The sequence below is a fragment of the Carassius gibelio genome, chromosome A7 (assembly GCF_023724105.1).
Source record: "Carassius gibelio isolate Cgi1373 ecotype wild population from Czech Republic chromosome A7, carGib1.2-hapl.c, whole genome shotgun sequence".
NCBI lineage: Eukaryota > Metazoa > Chordata > Actinopteri > Cypriniformes > Cyprinidae > Carassius > Carassius gibelio.
The window spans coordinates 1518113-1540346 of NC_068377.1; the positions used below are offsets into that span (position 1 = coordinate 1518113).

The 22234-nt window shown below is 38.1% G+C and overlaps 4 protein-coding genes across 4 annotated transcripts; 3 read left to right on the plus strand and 1 right to left on the minus strand.

Moving 5' to 3' along the window:
- The first annotated feature begins 177 nt into the window (after window positions 1–177).
- Window positions 178–661, plus strand: LOC128017628 (histone H3-like). The gene has a single exon (XM_052603073.1). It carries the CDS (start codon window positions 210–212, stop codon window positions 618–620), a length of 411 nt encoding a protein of 136 aa, XP_052459033.1. The 5' UTR covers window positions 178–209; the 3' UTR covers window positions 621–661.
- A 1750-nt stretch (window positions 662–2411) lies between these two features.
- Window positions 2412–2799, plus strand: LOC128017664 (histone H4). Its single transcript, XM_052603110.1, has one exon. The coding sequence runs from the start codon at window positions 2438–2440 to the stop codon at window positions 2747–2749; it is 312 nt and encodes a 103-aa protein (XP_052459070.1). The 5' UTR covers window positions 2412–2437; the 3' UTR covers window positions 2750–2799.
- An 812-nt stretch (window positions 2800–3611) lies between these two features.
- LOC128017615 (histone H2B) lies at window positions 3612–4049 on the plus strand. Its single transcript, XM_052603061.1, has one exon. The coding sequence runs from the start codon at window positions 3627–3629 to the stop codon at window positions 3999–4001; it is 375 nt and encodes a 124-aa protein (XP_052459021.1). The 5' UTR covers window positions 3612–3626; the 3' UTR covers window positions 4002–4049.
- A 10756-nt stretch (window positions 4050–14805) lies between these two features.
- On the minus strand, window positions 14806–18875 carry LOC128017609 (apoptosis-associated speck-like protein containing a CARD). The gene is made up of 4 exons (XM_052603055.1): window positions 18773–18875; window positions 16298–16565; window positions 15432–15509; window positions 14806–15210 (listed from the first exon to the last, which is right to left on the minus strand). The coding sequence occupies exons 2-4, from the start codon at window positions 16554–16556 to the stop codon at window positions 14960–14962; spliced, it is 588 nt and encodes a 195-aa protein (XP_052459015.1). The 5' UTR covers window positions 16557–16565; window positions 18773–18875; the 3' UTR covers window positions 14806–14959.
- Between the last annotated feature and the right edge of the window lie 3359 nt (window positions 18876–22234).

Sequence of the window (22234 nt, forward strand, 5' to 3'; positions counted from 1 at the left end):
CAGAACTATGCATTTTGAGCGGGAAAGAAAAGGTTGTTTGAAAACAGGAGGTGTACATTCATTGGCTAGCGCAGATGTCACACATCAGCCAATCACAGACCTCAGCACCTTTATGACGCCAGAAGCTGTGGCTGTACACGGCTTTAAAAGCAAGCGCATTACATAGAGCAGCATTTCTACTTACTCAGAAAGAGAAGTATATCTCAGCGATGGCAAGGACCAAGCAGACCGCTCGTAAATCCACCGGCGGTAAAGCCCCGAGGAAGCAGCTTGCTACTAAAGCCGCCCGGAAGAGCGCCCCAGCCACCGGCGGCGTCAAGAAGCCCCACCGTTACAGGCCCGGGACCGTGGCTCTCCGAGAGATCCGCCGCTATCAGAAGTCCACCGAGCTGCTGATCCGCAAACTGCCTTTCCAGCGTCTGGTGCGAGAGATTGCTCAGGATTTCAAGACGGACCTGCGCTTCCAGAGCTCCGCTGTCATGGCCCTGCAGGAGTCCAGCGAGGCTTACCTGGTCGGTCTGTTCGAGGACACCAACCTGTGCGCCATCCACGCCAAGAGAGTCACCATCATGCCCAAAGACATCCAGCTGGCCCGCCGCATCCGCGGAGAGCGCGCTTAAACCCGCCGCAGACAAACACCCCAAAGGCTCTTTTAAGAGCCACCTACATCACTCTGAATGAGACCGTTTCCACTGGAATGATTGATGGAACACACGGGGAGTAACTGTCTTAAAATTTGAAAAGAATAAGACAAATTTTCCTTGATTTAGATGTTATGCGTTTTAACAGTTCTACTACAATAATCACAAGGATGAAATGTAGAAAATGTGTTACTTTTTTGTGTAATGGGGTAGTTCTTTAAACAATTTATAAGAAGGAAATGCCTTAATTGCTTGTGATTGTTTAATTTAATGGTAGAGATAACCTTGCTTTAACCGTTAGTTATGGGGGGAACTGAGCAGTACTGATTTTTGTGTAACCCCGTTTACTTCAAGACACATTCCTGCAGCTCTAGACAACCAGTTTATGAAAGTCAGAGCATGTATTGACCTCTACAAGTGAGATCATTAGGAAGATGAAAACTTGATAACTGATGGGTACAGTAACTGATCCTGTGAATTTACTTTAAAAAATACTCTGAATTGCTGTGGTTATGTTACCCTCAACTTTGAATATATATATTATATATATATATATATATATATATATATATATATATTCACTAATTCCATTCAAAAAGTGAAACTCGTATATTGTATTCATTCATTGCACACAGACTGATATATTTCAAATATTTATTTATTTTAATTTGATGATGATAACTTGCATCTAAGGAAAATCTAAAATTCAGTATCTCAGAACGTTAAACCATTGTGAAAAGGTTCAATATTGAAGACACCTGGTGCCACACTCTAATCAGATAATTAACTCAAAACACCTGCAAAGCCTTTAAATTGTCTCTTAGTCTTGTTCTGTAGAGCCCCTTTCACACTGCCATTCCGGGAAAATACAGGGGTAAAGTGTTCCTGCAATTGTTCCCGAGTCGCTAGATTTTGCACGTTCACCCTGTCAGTGATGACCCGGGATATATGTGCATGCTTTCAAACAACCCTTGAAGATCCCGTAACTACACGTGACATCAGCGCGAGTCATTACGAGTCGAAAACACTAGGCCCGTTATACTTTCACTGAAGCAAGTAAATGATCTCTGCGACATGTGCATTCTTAATCAAATTAAAAGTGAGAGAGAACAATGTTTGTGTTGTAAGCAAACATTACTGGAGTAAAAATAATTAAAAAATTCAACAAGTCATTTACATAAATACGAAATAGCAATGGTCCAAGCATGTAGCCCTGAGCAACCCCACAGCATAGACTTGCTTTGCTGGAGTAACAACTTGTATTTAAAATGCAATTCTTCAACCATTTATATGTAGAATTGCGAAAGCCTTATTTGTGCAACTTTCCAATAAAATGTAATGATTGACTGTATCAAAAGCTTTTGGCAGGTCTAAAAATGCAAGTAAATTATTGATTCTTGAAGTTTAAGAGTAACCTTGTCAATCAAGTGAAGCAAAGCCATATAAGTACTAGTTTATTTTTGTTTTTGTTTGTAGTTGTGGTTTGGTCGACAAGACCTGTTTGGCCCAAAGGTCTCCTGAAGCCAAAACCTCACAACATACAAATATTTTTAACATGATGCAGATAATCTTATAAATGCTTTAAAACATGGTTTTTGGTATGAAACACAGGGCAGACATCGTCAGTTCAGGTTTAGATTAAAACTAATTGTTTCCTGCTCTAACTAGCGGAGAGGGGAGCGTCATGTGACTCGCGCTGGTTTCAGTCAGGTCCTGTAAGCAGATATAAAACGCCTCCTTGCAGCACTTCTCTTTTATTCGTTTTCATCGCTCGATCGAAACTAGAAATCTTCATCATGTCTGGAAGAGGCAAAGGCGGTAAAGGACTCGGAAAAGGAGGCGCTAAGCGTCACCGTAAAGTGCTTCGCGATAACATCCAGGGAATCACCAAACCCGCCATTCGTCGTCTAGCTCGCCGCGGCGGAGTCAAGCGCATCTCCGGTCTGATCTACGAGGAGACTCGCGGTGTGCTGAAGGTGTTCCTGGAGAACGTGATCCGCGACGCCGTCACCTACACCGAGCACGCCAAGAGAAAGACCGTCACCGCCATGGACGTTGTGTACGCGCTCAAACGACAGGGACGCACCTTGTACGGCTTCGGAGGATAAAAGACGAAAACCACAAACCCAACGGCTCTTTTCAGAGCCACACACTCCCACTTAAAGAGACGAAGTTCAATTAGTGTTGATGTAGTTTATAAGTTTAAGTTAATATAAAAATATAAAAAAAAACAATTAAAATAGAAAAAAAAATGGTTATGTTATTATCCCACTTTTTTTGGTGTTCCCTTGAAAACTGTAGAGTAACATTACTGTTTTGAACGAAATGGTTATAAAATGTGGAGCAAATGTTATTGTGGTATTCTGAGTTTATGGGTATTTAGTTGATTTTTAAGCACAAGCTCTTACTCCTAAAATCAGAGCTCGTATAATTGTTCTTAAAAACCTAATTATTTTTGTCGTTTAAGACGTTTCCGTTCGTTTAGCATTTTTTTCTTTATTTGAATAGAGTTGTCTCCAAGTCGAAAGAAAACATTTAAGTGCAAAGGTAGTCAAACCCAAAAGGGAAATTGGCAGAGGAACATAAAGTGTCCTATCTTAAAAATGTTATTCTCTCGATGGATTTTATGTTTTATGAATTAAAGTTTGATATTGATAGTGTGTAATATTTGGGACGCATTACACTGTACAGAATACAAATAAAAAGAACGTGAATTGAAACACAAGAAATCGATTCGATGAGGTGGTGTGTGTAAAACAAGGAGACGTGGGCGGAGTTATAATCTAGCCGCATGTGATTGGCTCAGGTTTTAGCCATTATTCTTCGAATTGTCCAATTAAACACGAGTTTTTGGTTTTGACCAAAGAAAATACGCCATCAGAAACGTCCCTGTCTCTCTGGTAATTAGCATAGACCAGTCAATAAATGCCTCTGTCCCGCTCTCTCTCATCATTGTCTCGTGAGGTTTTGATCTCCAGCAGCATCATGCCTGAACCAGCGAAGTCCGCGCCGAAGAAAGGCTCCAAGAAGGCCGTCACCAAGACCGCCGCGAAAGGAGGGAAGAAGCGCAGAAAGTCCAGGAAGGAGAGCTACGCCATCTACGTGTACAAAGTGCTGAAGCAGGTTCATCCTGACACCGGGATCTCTTCGAAGGCGATGGGCATCATGAACTCTTTCGTCAACGACATCTTCGAGCGCATCGCCGGTGAGTCGTCTCGTCTCGCTCACTACAACAAGCGCTCCACCATCACTTCCCGAGAGATCCAGACCGCCGTGCGTCTGCTGCTGCCCGGGGAGCTGGCCAAACACGCCGTGTCCGAGGGCACCAAGGCCGTCACCAAGTACACCAGCTCCAAGTAGAGCTCCGCTGCAGCTCCACACACAAAGGCTCTTTTAAGAGCCACACAATCTATCACTAAAAGATGATATCTAAAGCAATGTAGCCTAAAATTAGTTTTTACGGGTTGACTAGATGCGTTTTGGTTTGGATCTCATCTTTATAGTATTGAACTTTGATTTCTTACTAGAAATGGTCAGGGTTATATATAAAAAAAAGTGCAGAATATTTTAAACGATCTAGCTAACCAATGGTCTTTCTGAAAGAAATAGTCTAATTTTCTCCATAAACTTTAATTCTATTAACTTTTTTTTTTACTTTTGTTGAACTTTATTATGAGTCACGGCGCTAATTTCAACCACAATATACATTTCGAATCTATGAATTTGAATGTACATACGAATATTTTCACAGGGGAACACTTTCCTTAAGACAGCTTTGTTTTTGAAAACCTCATGAAAACACATTTATACATGTGTATGATGCTGCATATACATGAACATGTAAGGGAAATCGTGGCCCAATGGTTAGAGAGTCGGACTAGCAATCGAAGGGTTGTGGGTTCTAGTCTCGGGCCGGACGGAATTGTGGGTGGGGGGAGTGCACGAACAGTTCTCTCTCCACCTTCAATACCACGACTTAGGTGCCCTTGAGCAAGGCATCGAACCCCCAACTGCTCCCCGGGCGCCGCAGCATAAATGATGAACACTGCTCCGGGTGTGTGTGTGTGTGTGTGTGTGTGTGTGTGTGTGTTCACTGCTCTGTGTGTGTGCACTTCGGATGAGTTAAATGCAGAGCACAAACTCTGAGTATGGGTCGCCATACTGAGGATATCTGGACGGGGTTTGTCCCATATTTTTCAAAGATGAACAATTGCTGTATGAGTGCAGATCATTATTAGTTAATGTTAATTAATGTAGTTAACTAATTTACCTTATTTTAAAGTGTTAGTGATTTGTTTTGTTTAATACGGTTAAGGTGTACATTCAGACACATAAGCATTATTTTAATAAGAGACAAGATAGATATATTTTATAATAAAAATATAGTGCCTAAGTGAAGCAAATAAACAACTTAACTAATTTTAATGATTGCATTATTCAAAAGGCTACTGTAGAATTAACAATATACTATATAAAATAGATTAACTTACCAATAATAATATTAAAAAAATTGTGTGTTTTACATGAATTTAGAAATATTTGTAGGTCGGTTATTTATTCTGTGGTTTCACTGTTAAGATGGTGTTACTGTCTGCAAACAATGATAAATATTTTATCCAAAATCATTGTTCACGCCACCTTACACAATTACTAAGGTTCATTAGGGTGATGTATGCTGTTACTTGCCACTAGGTGGAGACCTGTACATGTATCTTTGTTATGACAAGTCAAGCAGAACAAGAACGACATTGACAGTGAACAACTTGTGGTGTGTCTTCTCTTTATTATATTTTGTTTTCCTAAACGTTAAGCCTAAACAGATAGCTAGGAGTTTACCATAAGACATTACATGGTGTCAGAAGTTCACAATGGATCAGCTAAAACCTCCAAAGAAACTGAGTTTTGAAGGAAATGCCACAGAAAACTGGTGAACCTGGTTACAGAAGTTTGAGTTACATCTCATTGCAAGTGGAACATCTGAGAAATCAGGCAAGATAAAATGTGCTACTTTTCTCCATGTTGCCGGTGATGAAGCGATAAAGGTATTTAATACCATGGTTTTTGAAGAGGAGGAAGTGAATGATTATGAAGCTCTGAAAGAACAATTCAGGCATTACTGTGAACCAAGGAAAAACTTAACATATCTGAGACACAAGTTTTTCACTCGAGCTCAGAGACCAACTGAATTGATTGATGCTTATGTGACTGAGTTAAAAACAAAGAATGTGAATTTGCACAGCTGACTGATTCACTGATCAGAGACCGCATAATGTGTGGCGTTAACAATGATCAAATTAGAGCTCGACTCTTAAGGGAACCGCATCTGGATCTGAACAAAGCCGTGGATATCTGCAGAGCCAAACCAAAGCACTCCACGAGGAAACTGAAGTGACTGTGAACAAAATTAGCAAACTAAAGCTAACTAAGAAGTCACCTGGAAATAGTTCTTCTTTCGAATGCATGGTCAAAGAAAGAAAAGGAATGCACCAGATGCGGTTAAAGGCACGAACCGAGGAGGTGTCCTGCATGTGGACAAATATGCAAAGTGTGTACTCGAAAAAAATCAGTGGCTGCCCTTAAAGGGGGGGTGAAATGCTCGTTTTCACTCAATATCCTGTTAATCTTGAGTACCTATAGAGTAGTAATGCATCCTTCATAACTCCAAAAAGTCTTTAGTTTTATTATATTCATAAGAGAAAGATAGTCTGTACCGATTTTTCCCGGAAAAACACGACCGGCTGGAGGCGTGACGTGTGGGCGGAGCTAAAGAATCACGAGCGCCAGTAAGCTTTTGCATTGAGAGCGTTTGGAAACTGTGACACAGATCCAGAGGCTGAAATGTAACAAGAGCAGCATCAGTAACGACGTCTCTATGTGGTATGTACTGAAACTGTATATATTTGCTTAGCGGTTTTGGAAAATGACTAAGTTCCACTTTGTTGTCTTTTTTTTTTTTTTTTTTTTTTTTTTTTTTTTTTTTAAGCTGTAACGTTAACGTTACATGTGGAAAGTGCAGTTTGATGACAACATCGCATGTTGTTTACTTGATGTGCTTACACGCAAATAGCTAAGTTAATAACACAGAGATATTTGAAGCAGTTTTACTCACCGCCTGTGGTTCCAACACACGATCGTGACCCTTTTTCGTTGGGACTGCATTATCCTTAAGAAATAAACGATACGCAAATCCGTCGTCAAACTGGGCCTTGTTTGTAAAAAGAGCATCTTCGATATGCAGGGAACAAACAAAAACACTTGATGCTCTGTAAAAATAAACTCCATCCACTGGTCCCTTAATGCTGTTTCTCTTTTCAATCAATCAATCACCTTTATTTATATAGTGCTTTAAACAAAATACATTGCGCCAAAGCACTGAACAACATTCATTTGGAAAACAGTGTCTCAATAATGCAAAATGATTTTTGGTAATCTGTGCAGGGTTGTCTTGCCCTGGCAACCAAAAACACACTCCCTTTGTGACATTTTGCGACGTCTCGCTCTGATCAGTGAAGTCTGTTGTGCTCTCAGTGCTCTGCTATACGGGAGCACGCTCTTCCGGCAGAAGTGCCTCAGGACCCATATAAGGAAATTCCGCTCCATCTAACGTCACACAGAGACATACTCGAAAAAACTTTCCGAAACTTGTGACAAACCGGAAGGAGTATTTTTGGAACAAAAATACTCCTTCAAACGTACAACTTAATTTTTGAAACTTCGTCCATGTTTAGCATGGGAATCCAACTCTTTAACAGTGTAAAAAACTCAGTATGCATGAAATAGCATTTCACCCCCCCTTTAAAGAGATGCTGACTGGAAAGAAAACGGGGACACAAGTTAATGAAGCAACTGATGCCACAGTTGCACAGGAAAAGACAAGTGGACAGAAACACTTAAAGTAAACAAAAGAGCACTTTCTTTTAAACTGGATACTGGAGCGGAGTGCAACGTGATTTCATATAAAGACTTCAGAGCAGTTGCAGGAAAATCCATGTCAATGTGCAAGTCTAACTGCGTGTTAGTAGTGTACTCGGGCCACAAGATGGAGCCAAAGGGCAAAGTAAAGCTCATTTGCCAGTTCAAAGAGAAAAAAGCTGAAATTGAGTTCCAGATTATAGAGAAAGACTCGCCTGCTATCCTGGGAATGTCAGCTTGCACAGAGTTAGGACTAGTCAAGAGAATCTACAAGGTGGACTGTGAAGAAAACACGACAGTATCTCCGGTGATACATCCACCCAGAAAAGTGCCGATCGCACTAAAAGACAAAATAAAAAGTGAACTAAGCAGAATGGAAAGTCTTGGAGTGATCGACAAACAGACAGAACCAACAGATTGGGTCAATATTATGATGACGGTTGTGAAGCCGAACAAACTTCTAATCTGCATTGATCCCAAAGATTTGAACAAAGCTATAAAAAGAGAACACTTTCCACTCAAGACAGTTGAAGAAGTGGTGGGTCAAAAGCCAAATGCAAAAGTTTTTTTCTGTGTTGGATGCTAACCATGGCTTTTGGCCAATTCCACTGGATGAAGAGAGTTCCAAGCTTTGTACATTTAATACACCTTTTGGAAGATACTGTTTCAAGAGGCTACCTTTCGGTGAATCATCAGCCCCAGAAGTCTTCCAGAAGGGCATAGCACAAAGGCTCGAAGACCTGGAGGGAGTCGTGAATATCATGGACGACATACTCGTGTGGGGAGAAAATGCGGAACAGCACGATGAAAGGCTCAGGTGGCTTTTAGAGAGAATCAGGAGTATAAATCTAATGTGAGCTTGCAGGTATTATTATTATTATTATTATTATTATTATTATTATTATTATTATTATTATTATTATTATTATTATGAGTGGTAGTAGGCCTATCATCATTACTAGGCTATTGCTATATAGTTATATGAGGTTACATGCTTTATTATTATTATTATTATTATTATTATTTTTATTATTATTATTATCAACAGTTGGCCTATTATCATTACTAGGCTATTGCTATAATTGGGAATTGCACCAGACCTCTGATATTAATTCATGCTTTATTATTGTTATCACTAGGCCTAATAGTAGGCATCATCTGTATTTTTTACAGAAGCTTGCAGGTAGGTGATGTTAATGTGAGATCTGAGCCTGCTTTGCCTTGCAAAGATCCTCAATTCTTGTTTCAAAGTTTGATAAACATAGCATCATCATCCTCATTTTGTTCACAATTGTGGTATTTCGTTTTGAGTGCAGTCATTTTTGAGAATCCTGCCTCACACAAGTATTTTGACGCGAAAGGAAGGACAATCTTCAAGGCAAGATCACTGAGTTAAGGGTGTTACTGCATCAGTGCTGCCCAGAATGACGAAAGAGGGCAGTAGCTGAAGAGTTCCTTCAGTCTACTGTCACGCTTCAGCTCAATAAGCTGTTCCTGCATATCGATTGATAGCTCGTTTGCTGTGCACACAAACGGATCTCGAACCCACGCAAAAGAGAAATAATCCTCTTTAAAATTTGTCGCAAATTGTTTTCTCATTGCTGACAAGTGCTCAGACACTGATTGAAATAGGGAGGAGAAATTGTGTGACATCAGAGATAAAGTCTGCGAGGCTGAGGAACAGGTCGCAGTTCCCTCGACTGATGTGGCCATGCCAGAGGTCTAGTTTTTGTGTGAAGGCGTGCACTTTGTCTGCAAGGAGCAAAATATGAGTTTCATGGCCTTGGAAAGACAGGTTGAGGCCATTCAAGCGATCAAATATATCGACCAAATAGGACAGAGACGCAAGCCACAAAGTGTCATCCAGATGCTTCGCCAGATCTGATTTGATTTCTGTCAAAAACCACTTCACCTCCTCTCGCAGCTTATACAACCGCTGTAACGCCCGCCCCCTGGAGAGCCAGCGAACTTCAGTGTGCAGAAGCAGCTGTTCGTGCCCTGACCCCATCTTACATACTGCAGATGGAGTGATGACAGTAGTCAAGACAGGATGGCCTAAACAAATCAGACATTTGCCAAATGCAGTAAAAAAGTACTGGACATTCAGAGAAGAGCTGACCATATCAGAAGGACTGTTGTTCAAAAACACAAGGCTCGTGGTTCCACAAAGTCTTCAAGCAGAAATGCTGGAGAGGATTCATGAAGCTCATTTAGGGGTTGTTAAGTGTAAAGAGAGAGCAAGAGATGTATTGTTTTGGCACGGCATGGGAAAACAAATTGAAGGTATGGTGTCAAAGTGTGCAACACTTTCAAAAGGAACAATACCAAATAACCTCTTGTCAGTCATGAATTACCAGACAGGGCGTGGACAAAGGTAGGAGTTTATCTTTTTCACAAAAGCAGATTACTTGCTATGTGTTGATTATTTCTAAAAAAATCCTGAAATTACAAAGTTGACACAGACAACAAGCCAGCATGTAATAACAGCACTGAAGTCAATATTTGCAAGACACGGGATTCCAGATGAAGTTGTTTCAGATAAAGGACCACAGTTTGTGAGTGCTCAATTCAGCAACTTCAGAGATGACTGGGAGTTCAAACACTCAACTTCAAGTCCAAGGTGTCCTCAGTCTAATGGTCAGAGTGAAAGAGCTGTACAAACCATCAAAAACCTACTCAAGAAGGTGCAAGAAAGTCAATTAGATCCGTACATTTGTTGTGAGTACATGAGTACAGTTATACGCTGCTAGGTGGAGAAAAGTTATCTCCTGCACAGCTACTTATGGGCCATAGATTGAAAACCAGAATACCAACAGCGAGTAAACTGTTACAGCCGCAGCTGCACAAAGGTGTTCAGCAAAGCCTAAAAGACAGGCAGCTGAAGCAAAAGTTATACTATGATCGTGGGGCTAGAAACCTGCCTTCTCTGAGTGAAGGAGAAATGGTGAGGCTGAGAGCTGAGAATTGTTGGCAGCCAGCTGTAGTGGTGAAAAGTCTTGACAAACCGAGGTTCAAACACAGGGTGGATAAATCTACAGAAGAAATCGAAAACACCTGCTAAAGACCAAAGAGTTGAGTTTCCACAATTCACACATTCAGGACTCATTCGATCCAGTTATAAATGACTGTGTTCCTGATGTGGTTGATACAAAGCAGGCATTGCTCCCTGTACCGACTCCTGCAAAGATGTCTCCAGTGCCTGAAGGTGTTGCTGAAGAAACTGTGAAGGTGACGCATTCTGGTAGAGTGGTTAGACCTCCAAAGCGTTATTATTGCTAAAGTAAGCAAGTAGTTAATTAAAGTTTAGTAGAGGTTGAGTTCTGTTCAGAGATCTCAAGACATTACAATTAGCAATTAATATTTTTATGAAAACATGTTTTAAGTTTTAATTTACCACTACTGGCACGTCATTGGAGCTGTGGTCATCATGGCCCCGAGGGATGCCCCCCCCCCCCCCCCCCCAGGCATCCCTTATTTTTATGTATTGAAGGTGGCAACCCTAACAGAGAGTTCCACCGTGTTCTCATATCGAGTATGAGTGAGTGTCGGGGCAGCTCTGACAAAAACAATAACATCAATTTTAAGTCATATTACAAATGCTTTTTATCCTAGGAGACAAACAATACTTTTGTAAAATTGGATTATAATACTGTAGTACTACACTACTGCAGAGCTCATAAATATCTATAAAGAAAAGTTTGTCGAGACAAACTTTAAGTTGCCTTGAGAAAGCCTGACCAGAAAGTTTAAAGTATTTTGAAGTTTAAAGTAGTTTAAAGTTATATTGATAGATAAGTTGAGAGAAAGAAAGATATATTAGTTAGAAAGAATGTTGTTAACTTGTTTCTAGCATGATTAACATGTTGCTAGCTTGTCACCAGTATTTGAAAGAATGTACACTACTAACACGAATGTTATAGAAAGAATGTTATTAACTTGTTTCTAGCATAATTTGCATGTTGTTAGCATAATTTGCATGTTGCTAGCATGATTAGCATGTGACTAGCATGTTTCTAGCATGACTAACATGTTGCTAGCATGATGCTAGCATTATTTACATGTTTCTAGCATGATTAGCATGTTTCTAGCATGACTAGATTGTTGTTAACATTGCATGTTGCTAGCATTATTATCATGTTGTAAGCATGTTTCTAGCATGCTTAGCATGTTGCTAGCATGTTGCTAGTATGTTTCTAGAATAATTAGAATGTTGCTAGCATGTCACTAACATTTTGATAACATGATTAGCATGCGACTAGCATGTTGCTAGCATGTATCTAGCATGATTACTATTTGACCAACATGTTTCTAGCATGATTAGCATGTCACTAGCATGTCGTTAGCATGATTAGTATGTTGCTAGCATGATTAACATGTGACTAGCATGTTTCTAGCATGTTTAGCATGTTGTTAGCATGATTAGCATGTTTTGCTACCATGTCGCTAACATGTTTCTAGTATGATTAGCATGCTGATAGCATGTTGCTAGCATGATTAACATTTTACTAGCATAATTAGCATGTTACTTGAATGTTTGTATCATGATTAGTTTGTTGCTAGCATGTCACTAGCATTGTTTCTGTTGCTTGCATGATTAGTATGTTGTTACCATGTTTCTATGTTTCTGCTCGCATAAAATTCAAGGCATTGATGTTTGCCTACAAAACTACCACTGGCTCTGCACCCATTTACCTAAATTTGTTACTTCAGAATTATGTGCCTCTAGAAGCTTGCGTTCTGCAAGTGAACATCGCTTGATTGTGCCATCCCAAAGAAGCACAAAGTCACTTTTACGGACTTTTAAATTAAATGTTCCCTCCTGATGGAACAACCTCCCCAACTCAATCCGAGCAGCTGATTCCTTAGCCATCTTCAAGAATCGGCTTAAAACACATCTCTTCCATCTTTATTTGACCCTCTAACTTTATCACTCAATATTCTAATTCTATTCTTAAAAAAATCTAACTACCTTTCTAATCTTTTTGTATTCTATTTTTCTTTTAATTTATTATCCAATTATATATTTGTGTGTATGTGTAAAGACCTCTAACTAGCTTGCTCTATTCTTTTTTTTTATTCTATCTGTTTTCTTTTTATTTATTATATTATTTATAATCCCATGCTATGTGTACTGTGTTAACCTAACTGAGACTTGTTAAAGCACTTATATATCATTGCTCTTTTTGTTGTTTTTGATTGCTTCCACTGTCTTCATCTGTAAGTCGCTTTGGATAAAAGCGTCTGCTAAATGAATAAATGTAAATGTTTCTAGCATGATTAACATGTTGCTAGCATGTTTCAAGCATGATTAGCATGTTGCTAGCATGTCGTTAACATGTTTCTTACATAATTAACATGTTGATAGCATGTCGCTAGCATGAAAACATGATTAGCATTTGATTGTCATTGCTTCTCTCCAAGAACCACCTTTGCCATTGAGCAAATCTTCATCCACACAACAATGGTTCGGAACTTAACCACCCACTGCTTCATTGAATTTAGGGAGTATAGACTTTGTGCTGCTAAATTAAGTGTGTGGGCAAAACAGCAGTTTTACAATTCGCAGGCGTTTAATAGCCACATCCATTTTGGCAGCATTATCAACAGTGACTGCTAAAATTTTATCAGATATGCCAAACTCTGACAGAACATCACTAATTTCCTCTGCAACAACACAACCGGTCTGTGCTTTGTAAACAGCCTTTGTTTTTAGCACTTTTTGCTGCATTTTGAGTTATCACGATGTCCATTCAAACTTAAACAAACATGTAACGTTGCTGTTACGTTTTAAGGGAGCGTTTCCAAAACATAGTTAGTTTTTATTGCAACTTTGTTGGTTGCAATACAATTTCCCATTGCCAACCAAAGTTGCTAACAGGTTAGCAACTATGCTTTTGGGAAACGCACCGTAACTCAGTATCAATTAGCTGAGCTCAACCGTTATTGCTTAACTAACCTTAATGTTGGTGATTCCACCTCTGAAAAGTTGCATTTTGCAAAGATTTTGTTGTGTTTACAAAAGTGAAGCCACAATTTGGACCGCCGACGCACACTCTCCATGTTCGACTTGCTCGGTTATGCCATCACTTCCGGTGGACGCTTCTTTGTTGGTGTCCAGCGGTTTCTTCTTCCGGTCGGCGGACTGTGAATCGAAACTAGGAATCGAAATGTAAACTTTTGAACTATTACTCGATACTCGATACCCAAGCCTACTTATTTCAATACATTATTGGTATCTTTAAAGGCAGTATCACTGATACCAATATACTTCTTAACTAAACTTAAATGATCATTTACTAAAAGTAAAATGTTTCATGATAACCACTTTGTTTAAAATGCATTTTAAAATCAATACACTTTAGATGTAACATAGTAGATTATATTTTAGTTTACACCTGATTCAAAACTAAATACTAAAGTTGAACTGTGGGTACTCAAGCAAAACCAAATGGTTCATTTTCATAATGGACGGCCAGTGACCGGCTGTTGCATGCATAAAATGCAGCTTTTTGATAGTGTGTTATTTAAATTAATATTACAGATTACAACATGATATTTTGTAATTGCACAAACTATGTATGCTAGTTTCAATTTGTTTATTGTGAAATAAATTCAAAACATGTATATAGTTTTTTTTTTTTTTTTTTTTTTTTTTTTTTTTTTTTATGCTGATAAGCATTGTTCAGGGTTGCTGTTTTGAAATGCTTTAAGATAAGATACTACAAAGCTCTGTTAGAATGCTCTGTCAGAACAGAGTAAACACTCTCTGTGATGGGTTGGTTCTGTCATGCAACATTTGTGTGGTCAGATGAACCTACACAATTATTTATTTTATCTCAGAATCAACAATTTAATTGCTTTTGATTGGAAATAATGTGTGTGTTTGTGTGTGTGCGTGTGGGCATGTTTTTGTGACATATCAGGACACAACTCTGTATAATGACATGGGTATGACACAGGTATTACAAGGAGAGGGTGACTTATGAGGACATAACCCATGTCCCCATTTCTCAAAACTCTTATAAATCATACAGAATGAGTTTTTTTTTTTTTTTTTTTGAGAAAGTAAAAATGCACAAAGTTTCCTGTGAGGGTTAGGGGTAGTGTTGGTGAAGGGCGATAGAATATACAGTTTCTACATAAAAAACCATTACACCTATGGGATGTCCCCACTTTTCACAAAAACAAACATGTGTGTGTGTCTGTGTGTGTGTGTGTGTGTGTGCGCATTGGTAAAAAAGGTTCCTGAGAATTCTGAGTTCCAAATATTGTATTAAAGGACAAGCAAACAGTGACATCATGTTACAGATGTTACATTTATCAAAAACTGTCCTGTCTGTCATTTGCAGTGAAAACATATTGAGTTTCATTGTGCCTTGAATGACAATAAGCCAAACTAAACCCATCTACCCAGAACTCTGCAAATCTTCAACAAGGAAACGCTCATGTTTTAGAAGACTCTGGTAAAGTTGGTCTTTCAGTCTAGCACTTGTCAGGAAGTTCATAAGAGCTCTCATTTGTGCTGGTCTTGTTCCTGAGTTTAAGATGATATGGTATTTTTCGTCACCGATCAGAGGTTTCATGTCATCTGCTATGGGGTCCACCAGAGAGACTCCGTTGATCAGATCGGTCCTGTGTTTCTCTACAAACTCAGCGCCTGTGGACACACATTGATAAATAATCTCTGGACAGCAGAATAAATGTGCAGCACGACATTACACAAAAGCACAACATTTAAGTATGTCATAAATATTGCTCACTAGATCAATAGCTGTTTATAATGCATTTATAGATAGATAGATAGATAGATAGATAGATAGATAGATAGATAGATAGATAGATAGATAGATAGATAGATAGATAGATAGATAGATTTACCAGGTTTGCATCCCTCTTGTTTCTGTGCTGTACCAGCCTCAGCAGTGTGTTTGGACTGCAATGAATCCTCCTTTTTACCTGCGTGAAGATGATAATAAGAAGAAAATAAATGTGTATTTATTTATCTATTTATTTAGCAGGCTATTCCTTACATACATAGTTAATAAATGAGGTTATTACATACAATTGATTCTGATTGGTCAATCGCAACAATTCAAGGTATGTTATCCATGGATAACAACCGGTAATAACACGGGCTCAGTAACAGTAACAGTAGTCGGCGCTGTACTCTTGCTTGAACTATTTTCTTTTTTTTATTTTGTTTAGCTGATAAAATATTAAAACTCGAATCAAAATGGTGTACAATTGTTTATTCATGTCATCCTGGTATCGCGGACTTGCTCTCGTTTCATATAAATGCAGCTGCTGCCATTTTGCTATGATTGTTTTGTACACTGTAATGGATTATAAGAGAACTAACAAACAGTTAAGGTTTTAATACATTTTTGTAAAACAGTAATTATTTTATTGCCTCAATTATTTCGTGATGAAATGTGTAACAAATGGTTTCCCATAAATGTCGGTTTAGTTTGAATCTTCCACTTGCACGCATGTGCGGTGTTCACCGAAGCTTATGTGGCAAGTAGCATGTAATAAGCAGGATAATGTACATCCAGCCAGTTGTTATCACAGAATAACCTTTGCTTCGAGTCTGGGTCCTGATCACCCTGTCTGAGTTATTCTGCGATAACAACCGGCTAGATGTACATATATTTGTCTTTTGTATGAAATAAAACACTGCATTGTGTGTAGGCACATCTTTAAGTGTTGTGTTGTAATGTGTATATGTGTTATATGTCATTTACCTAACTTCTCCTGCAGCTCTTTTGCAGAATTCATCTGATTCATCTTTTTCAGAACGAGCAGAGTGAGTTCCCCAGCACCATCAGTTTGAAAACGGTTAATCATACACTCAACAATAGCACACCTCGGTTCATTCTCCAGCTGGCTCTTGGGAATTTTGGCGAATTCGTTTACTCCTTGAGTTAAGTGCCATTTAAATATTTTCAGCTCATCAGAATCCAGGTTCTCCAAACAGTCCAGGAGGATTTCATGTACAGCCATGCTGGATTACTGTTAATCACACACAGACACACACACACACACACACACACACACACACACACATTTTATTCATTTTATTGCAAACTTGATAAAAAGCTAAATATTGTGTTTAAAATATAACACAATATCGACTTCTCACTGAACTGTTGTATAAAATCTAATTAAAACGTGTGATATTCAGGTAAAAACAGTACTCCTGTAACAGCCTACTGTTCTCCCTGCTCATGTGATATTGATATTGTATGATAACAATATGAGAAAAAAACACATAAAGGCTATTTATTTATTTATTATTTATTTATTATTTTTATTTATTTATTTATTTATTTATTTATTTATTTATTTATTTATTTATTTATGTTTATTTTATTTTTATTTTATTTATTTTGGGGGGGGGGGGCATGTAATACATGAGACATTTATTTAGTTTATTAAGCATAATATGACAAAGTTATGTTGGCAGCCCTGTATGATGTTCAACGTCTCAAGAGCTTGGTTGTTGCTAGTTCAACTCACCGTCAAACTTTGTGAGTTCAACATCACCCCTTAAATCAAGACAGATTCGACATAACGTTCATCTCTAACACTTTACAAAGGGTAACTTATGTTGAAAGATATAGAACAACTTATTGAAATGAACCATGTCTCATGCAATTGAACACACCTACTTATCTAGATCCAATCAGGTGCTAGTTGGAAAATAAACCACGCCCACTATTTTCCTCTCTTATTATTCCGTTTCTCTCGGAAATATGTCACAACAGCTGGAGAAAAGTCGTTTGCAACTTCAGTTTCACTGGGACTTTAATTATAAAGAATATTAAGGCTTAATTTAATTTTAAAGGATGTGTTCTGAAATAATTCACCCCCCTCACAGTTGACATGAAGGGCTAAATAGAACAAAATACTGTTTGGAACCAGGCTGTAAAGGTTTTTTTTTTTTTTTTGTTTTTTTTTTTTTTGTTTTTTTTTGCTGTAATGTTGGGCATTTTAACATGTGGAGTCTATGGGACTGACTCCCTTTTGCAGCCAGTCTCTAGCGGCCAGTCAATGAATTACAGTTTAAGTTATTTCCCTATGGGCTTCACGAGAGAGAGAGGTTGCTGCTTGAACAGAACACAGAACATCGGCAGCTAATACTTGAGCTAATGAGAGCATTGGAGTGATGTCAACACCCTCTTCGACTGATTGGCTAGAGGAGGAGCTGTCAATCTAGTACTAGTGGACCAATGATTACGCTTAAACTCGCCTTGATTTACATGAAACTCTAACTGCAACATTTGGAAAATCAAGCGCATAAGGTGGAAACGAGCGCAGAGAAAAACAACATATAAGCATATAAAATAAAATGAGCAAAAAGAACAGTTAAATATACGAAAGAAAACAAGATTTGGTGTGCAAGTTGGATAATTTTGCATTCATATTTTAGTTTATTTATTTATTTATCACTTTATTATTATTATTATTATTTATTATTATTATTATTAGTAGTAGTAGTAGTAGTAGTAGTAGTAGTAGTAGTAGTAGTAGTAGTATTTATGCGTTATTAAATGTTTTATTTACGTCTATTATTTTTCGAGCCGTGACTATTGTTTGCTATTCTGTAATTTTGCAAATTAATTAAAGTTCATGTTTTAATTTTGTGCAATACAGGCTATATTTATTTCGTTTTTAAATTTGAGTTCCATGTTTATTAGCTATGATTATTGGTAGTAGTAGGCTATATTTAACCGTGACCGCAAAACTTTGTGCAGAAAAATGATCACGCACATTAAAATTAGCATTAAACCAATACAAAATAAATAAATAACAACAAATACAAATATAAATTGTTTGTTTGTTTTTGTTCTTTTTTCTTTTTACGCAGGTCCGTCTTTAGTGCTTTCTAGACGGATTTGTTTCTCAGCCTCCTGCACAAAGAGATCAAAATTAGGTCTTGTTTTGAGAATAATTAGGTTGTTGCTCGTTGTGTACATTATTAAGATTAAAGATGCGTTATTTGTGTAGAAACAACTTTTATATTTCACAAGTTATTGATCTAGGAAATTATCATGTTGCCAACTTTACTGAACTCGAAGTTCCGATTAGAGTTTTGTCTGGAGCGATCACTTCACTCGATGGGTATATAATTAATGTTCAACAAAACACAGCTCTAGACCTGTTTCAGCTCGAATTAAGGCTTATTTTCCCTTCTCTACGAAATGACACACACTTACCTTTTTTCAATGATCTACTAGACCAAGTGGAACAGCTATTTAAAAATATTCCCGTAATGTGCAGCGAACCTGTATCCTGTACAAACCTCTAAAAAGTAAAAACGATTTCTCCACCCCTTTATAGGGCGTATAAAATATGTTATTTTAACCCCGTTGATATCACATTTCAATAGGAGGAGAGCTTTTGGCATCTAACTCGAAATAACTGCTTTCAACAGATCTGCTTTCAACAGATTTATTATTTATAAAAAGTCGAAGAATATTTGATGCAAAACTCCCAAAAAAGTTGCATCTAGTTTATAATCTCTTGAATATGAAACACAACAAATCAATTTGACTTAAAGTGTTAGGACATAATTCAGAAGAAAATGCAGCCATTAAGTTGCCCCAACAGGCTATTGTGTATCAAAAAGTAAAAAAAAAAAAAAAAAAAAAACAATAAAATAAATAATAAATAAATAAATAAATAAATAAATAAAAATAGAGTGAAGAAAATATTACATCCATGTAAAAAAAAAAAAAAAAAGGGTATTCATGAAAGAAAGGGGCACAAGAGGGGCCACAGTTAATCTTATGTTGTGTATTTGGTCATAATTTATGGTCCAAATCTCGCTATTAACAAACCATTGACTACAACGTTTTCTCAATAAACTCCTAATATGATGCTTATTAATTGTAAGTAAGGTAGTTGTTAAGTTTATGTATTAGGTAGGATAAGGGAAGTAGATGGTCATGTAGAATAAATTATTTAAAATCACTAATAAATAGACAATATGTAATAATAGACATGCTAATAAGCAAACTAAAAGTGAGAACTTAAATATATATTATCTATAATAATATGCAAATATGTATAAATTACTACAATTCCAAATTATTGTAACAATTGTTTTGTATTGAACAGCTGCTGAAAAAGCAAAATGATGATGCATTATCAGTTTTATATTTCTATAGCATGCTTATCAATAACAATAACAGAGAAAACAATTTTTCAAACATAATATTGTTCTAGGTTCCTACCTGATGACAACGAATTGACAGAGCAACCATCAAGTCTCAGACCGCGTTCTTAATACATATACAGAGATTTTAGGTCCTATAATTAACACACACACACACAAAAAAATAACTTATATATGTATGTATATATATATATATATATATATATATATATATATATATATATATATATATATATATATATATATATATATATATGGGTATATGGCAGTATGTACGTGGTAGGTTTGCCAATGTTATTGAAAATGATTGTACATCATGAAACCAGAAGCAACCCTACTTGTTTTTTTAGGGTACAGTAATAGTCTTGAAGCAAATAGTTGAACCATGCAAGTCAATATACTGAGAATAAAACAGTCTGACATCGCTTCTGGCTCTGGACTGGCGTTCTTGGTCTGATGAAGTCAGTTTGATGGCTTGGGAGAATCCTCTTGTTAAGTCATGATGTTAGGATTGCTGTTTCCGGGTCCAAGCCTTGACTCATTTCACTTGAGAATACTATCTCAGCAGCCATTTATTAACACTATTTCATTAATATTACGTATTTCAGCTAAGCGTAATTTGCTGTGCACACTACAGTCTCCATGCTCACAGTGTCTCAGACACTAACATTTTAGCAGAATCAGTTTGTTGTTTTTTGGGGGGTGTCTGGCAGAGCGTTAGGTCTCAGAAGTGGGGAAGGATGATGTCAGACGAAACAAGCAGATATTCTTAGTGGGGTCCTATTATACTTTTTCACTTTTTGAATTTTAGTCAGCGTGTAGTGTGCATGTTTGGGCATAACAAAGATCTACAAAGTTACACATCTCAAAGTCCACTCCAAAAGGAGATATTTATTTGTATATTTATTTATATCAATATCAAATTGATATCATCCTTATCAGAGGGATCTTGCTGCTTTGGCAAGGGGCAGGCATTACTGAAACAACAGATCAGAACAGATGCCTAAGCCACCTCAGCTGACTCCTCTTGATGTGGAGGAATAGCAGCTATACTCTGAGCTCTTCCCGAGTGGTCGAGTTCCTCACCCTATCTCTAAGGGTGCGCCAAGACACCCTACGGAGAAAGCTCATTTCGGCCACCTGTATGTGGGATCTTGTCCTTTCGGTCATATCCCACAGCTCATGGCCATAGGTAAGAGTAGGAATGTAGATTGACCGGTAATTAGAGAGCTTCAATATGCAGCTCAGCTCCTTCTTTACCATGACAGACAGGTACATCTACCGCTTCACTGCAGAAGCTGCACCTATCCGCCTGTCAATCTCCCGCTCCATCGTTCCCTCACTCATGAACAAGACCCCAAGATACTTGAACTCCTCCACTTTAGGCAGGAGCTCTCCGCCAACCTGAAGGGGACATGCCACCCTTTTCTGGCTTAGAACCATGGTCTAGGACATGGAGGTGCTGATTCTCATCCCATCCGCTTCACACTCAGCTGCAAACCATCCCAGAGCACACTGAAGGTACTGGCCCGATGAAGCCAACATGACAACATCATCTGAAAAAAGCAGAGACTAAATCATGTGGTCCCCAAACCAGACACCATCCGGCCCATTGACTATGGGCCAAATTCTCATCTCCAGTACCCTGGAATAGACTTTCCCAGGAAGGCTGAGGAGTGTTTACCCCTTTTTAGTTAGAACACAAACTCCGGCCCCCCTTCTTAATAAAAGGGACCACCACCCTGATCTGCCATTCCAGAGACATTGTCCTCGACCACCATGCAAAGCTGCAGAGAGCCAAGACAGCCCCACGACATCCACAGACTTGAGGTACTCAGGGCTGATCTCATCCACCCCTGGTGCCTTGCCACCGAGAAGCTTCTTAACTACCTCAGTGACTTCAGCTTGGGTTATGGCCGAGTCCACATCTGAGGCCTTGACCTCTGGTTCCTCAACGGATGACTTGTCGGTGGGGTTGAGGATATCCTCAAAGTATTCCTTTCACAATTCAATTCAATTCAAGTTTATTTGTATAGCGCTTTTTACAATTCAAATCATTACAAAGCAACTTTACAGAAAATTATGTATCTACAATATTAAGTAATAGCTTATAAGTGGTGACTGTCAGTTTGTGCACGTATGACAGGATTTTTTGAAAAATTAATACAAGGCGTAGTCAGCCAGACGATGAACATTATTAATATTATTAATAATTAATAATTATTATATGATGCAGTCACACTTGTAGCAATATTTGTTAGTTCTGTTGTTGATTCAGGGTTAGCATCATCTGAGGTCCTCTGAGGGTCAGCGTCATCTCTTCTAAGGTGTTCTGGACACAGACTGGATCTTGTGGCTACGATGACCTCGGAATAAGAGAGAAACAGACTAATATTAGCGTAGATGCCATTCTTCTAATGATGTAGCAAGTACGGTGTTATGTGAAGTGTTTCCGGTTCCGGTTTACCTAATTAATGCAGCCTAAAAATCCTTTAACGGA

Bases quoted from the DNA above. Each gene is read 5' to 3' on its own strand.
- LOC128017609 (XM_052603055.1), bottom strand. From the start codon at position 16,556: ATGGCTGTACATGAAATCCTCCTGGACTGTTTGGAGAACCTGGATTCT. The intron at 15,510-16,297 runs GTAAATGACATA...ATCTTCACGCAG, and splicing joins AGAGCTGCAGGAGAAGTTAG to GTAAAAAGGAGGATTCATTG. The intron at 15,211-15,431 runs GTAAATCTATCT...GTGTGTCCACAG, and splicing joins ACAAGAGGGATGCAAACCTG to GCGCTGAGTTTGTAGAGAAA.
- LOC128017615 (XM_052603061.1), top strand. From the start codon at position 3,627: ATGCCTGAACCAGCGAAGTCCGCGCCGAAGAAAGGCTCCAAGAAGGCC.
- LOC128017664 (XM_052603110.1), top strand. From the start codon at position 2,438: ATGTCTGGAAGAGGCAAAGGCGGTAAAGGACTCGGAAAAGGAGGCGCT.
- LOC128017628 (XM_052603073.1), top strand. From the start codon at position 210: ATGGCAAGGACCAAGCAGACCGCTCGTAAATCCACCGGCGGTAAAGCC.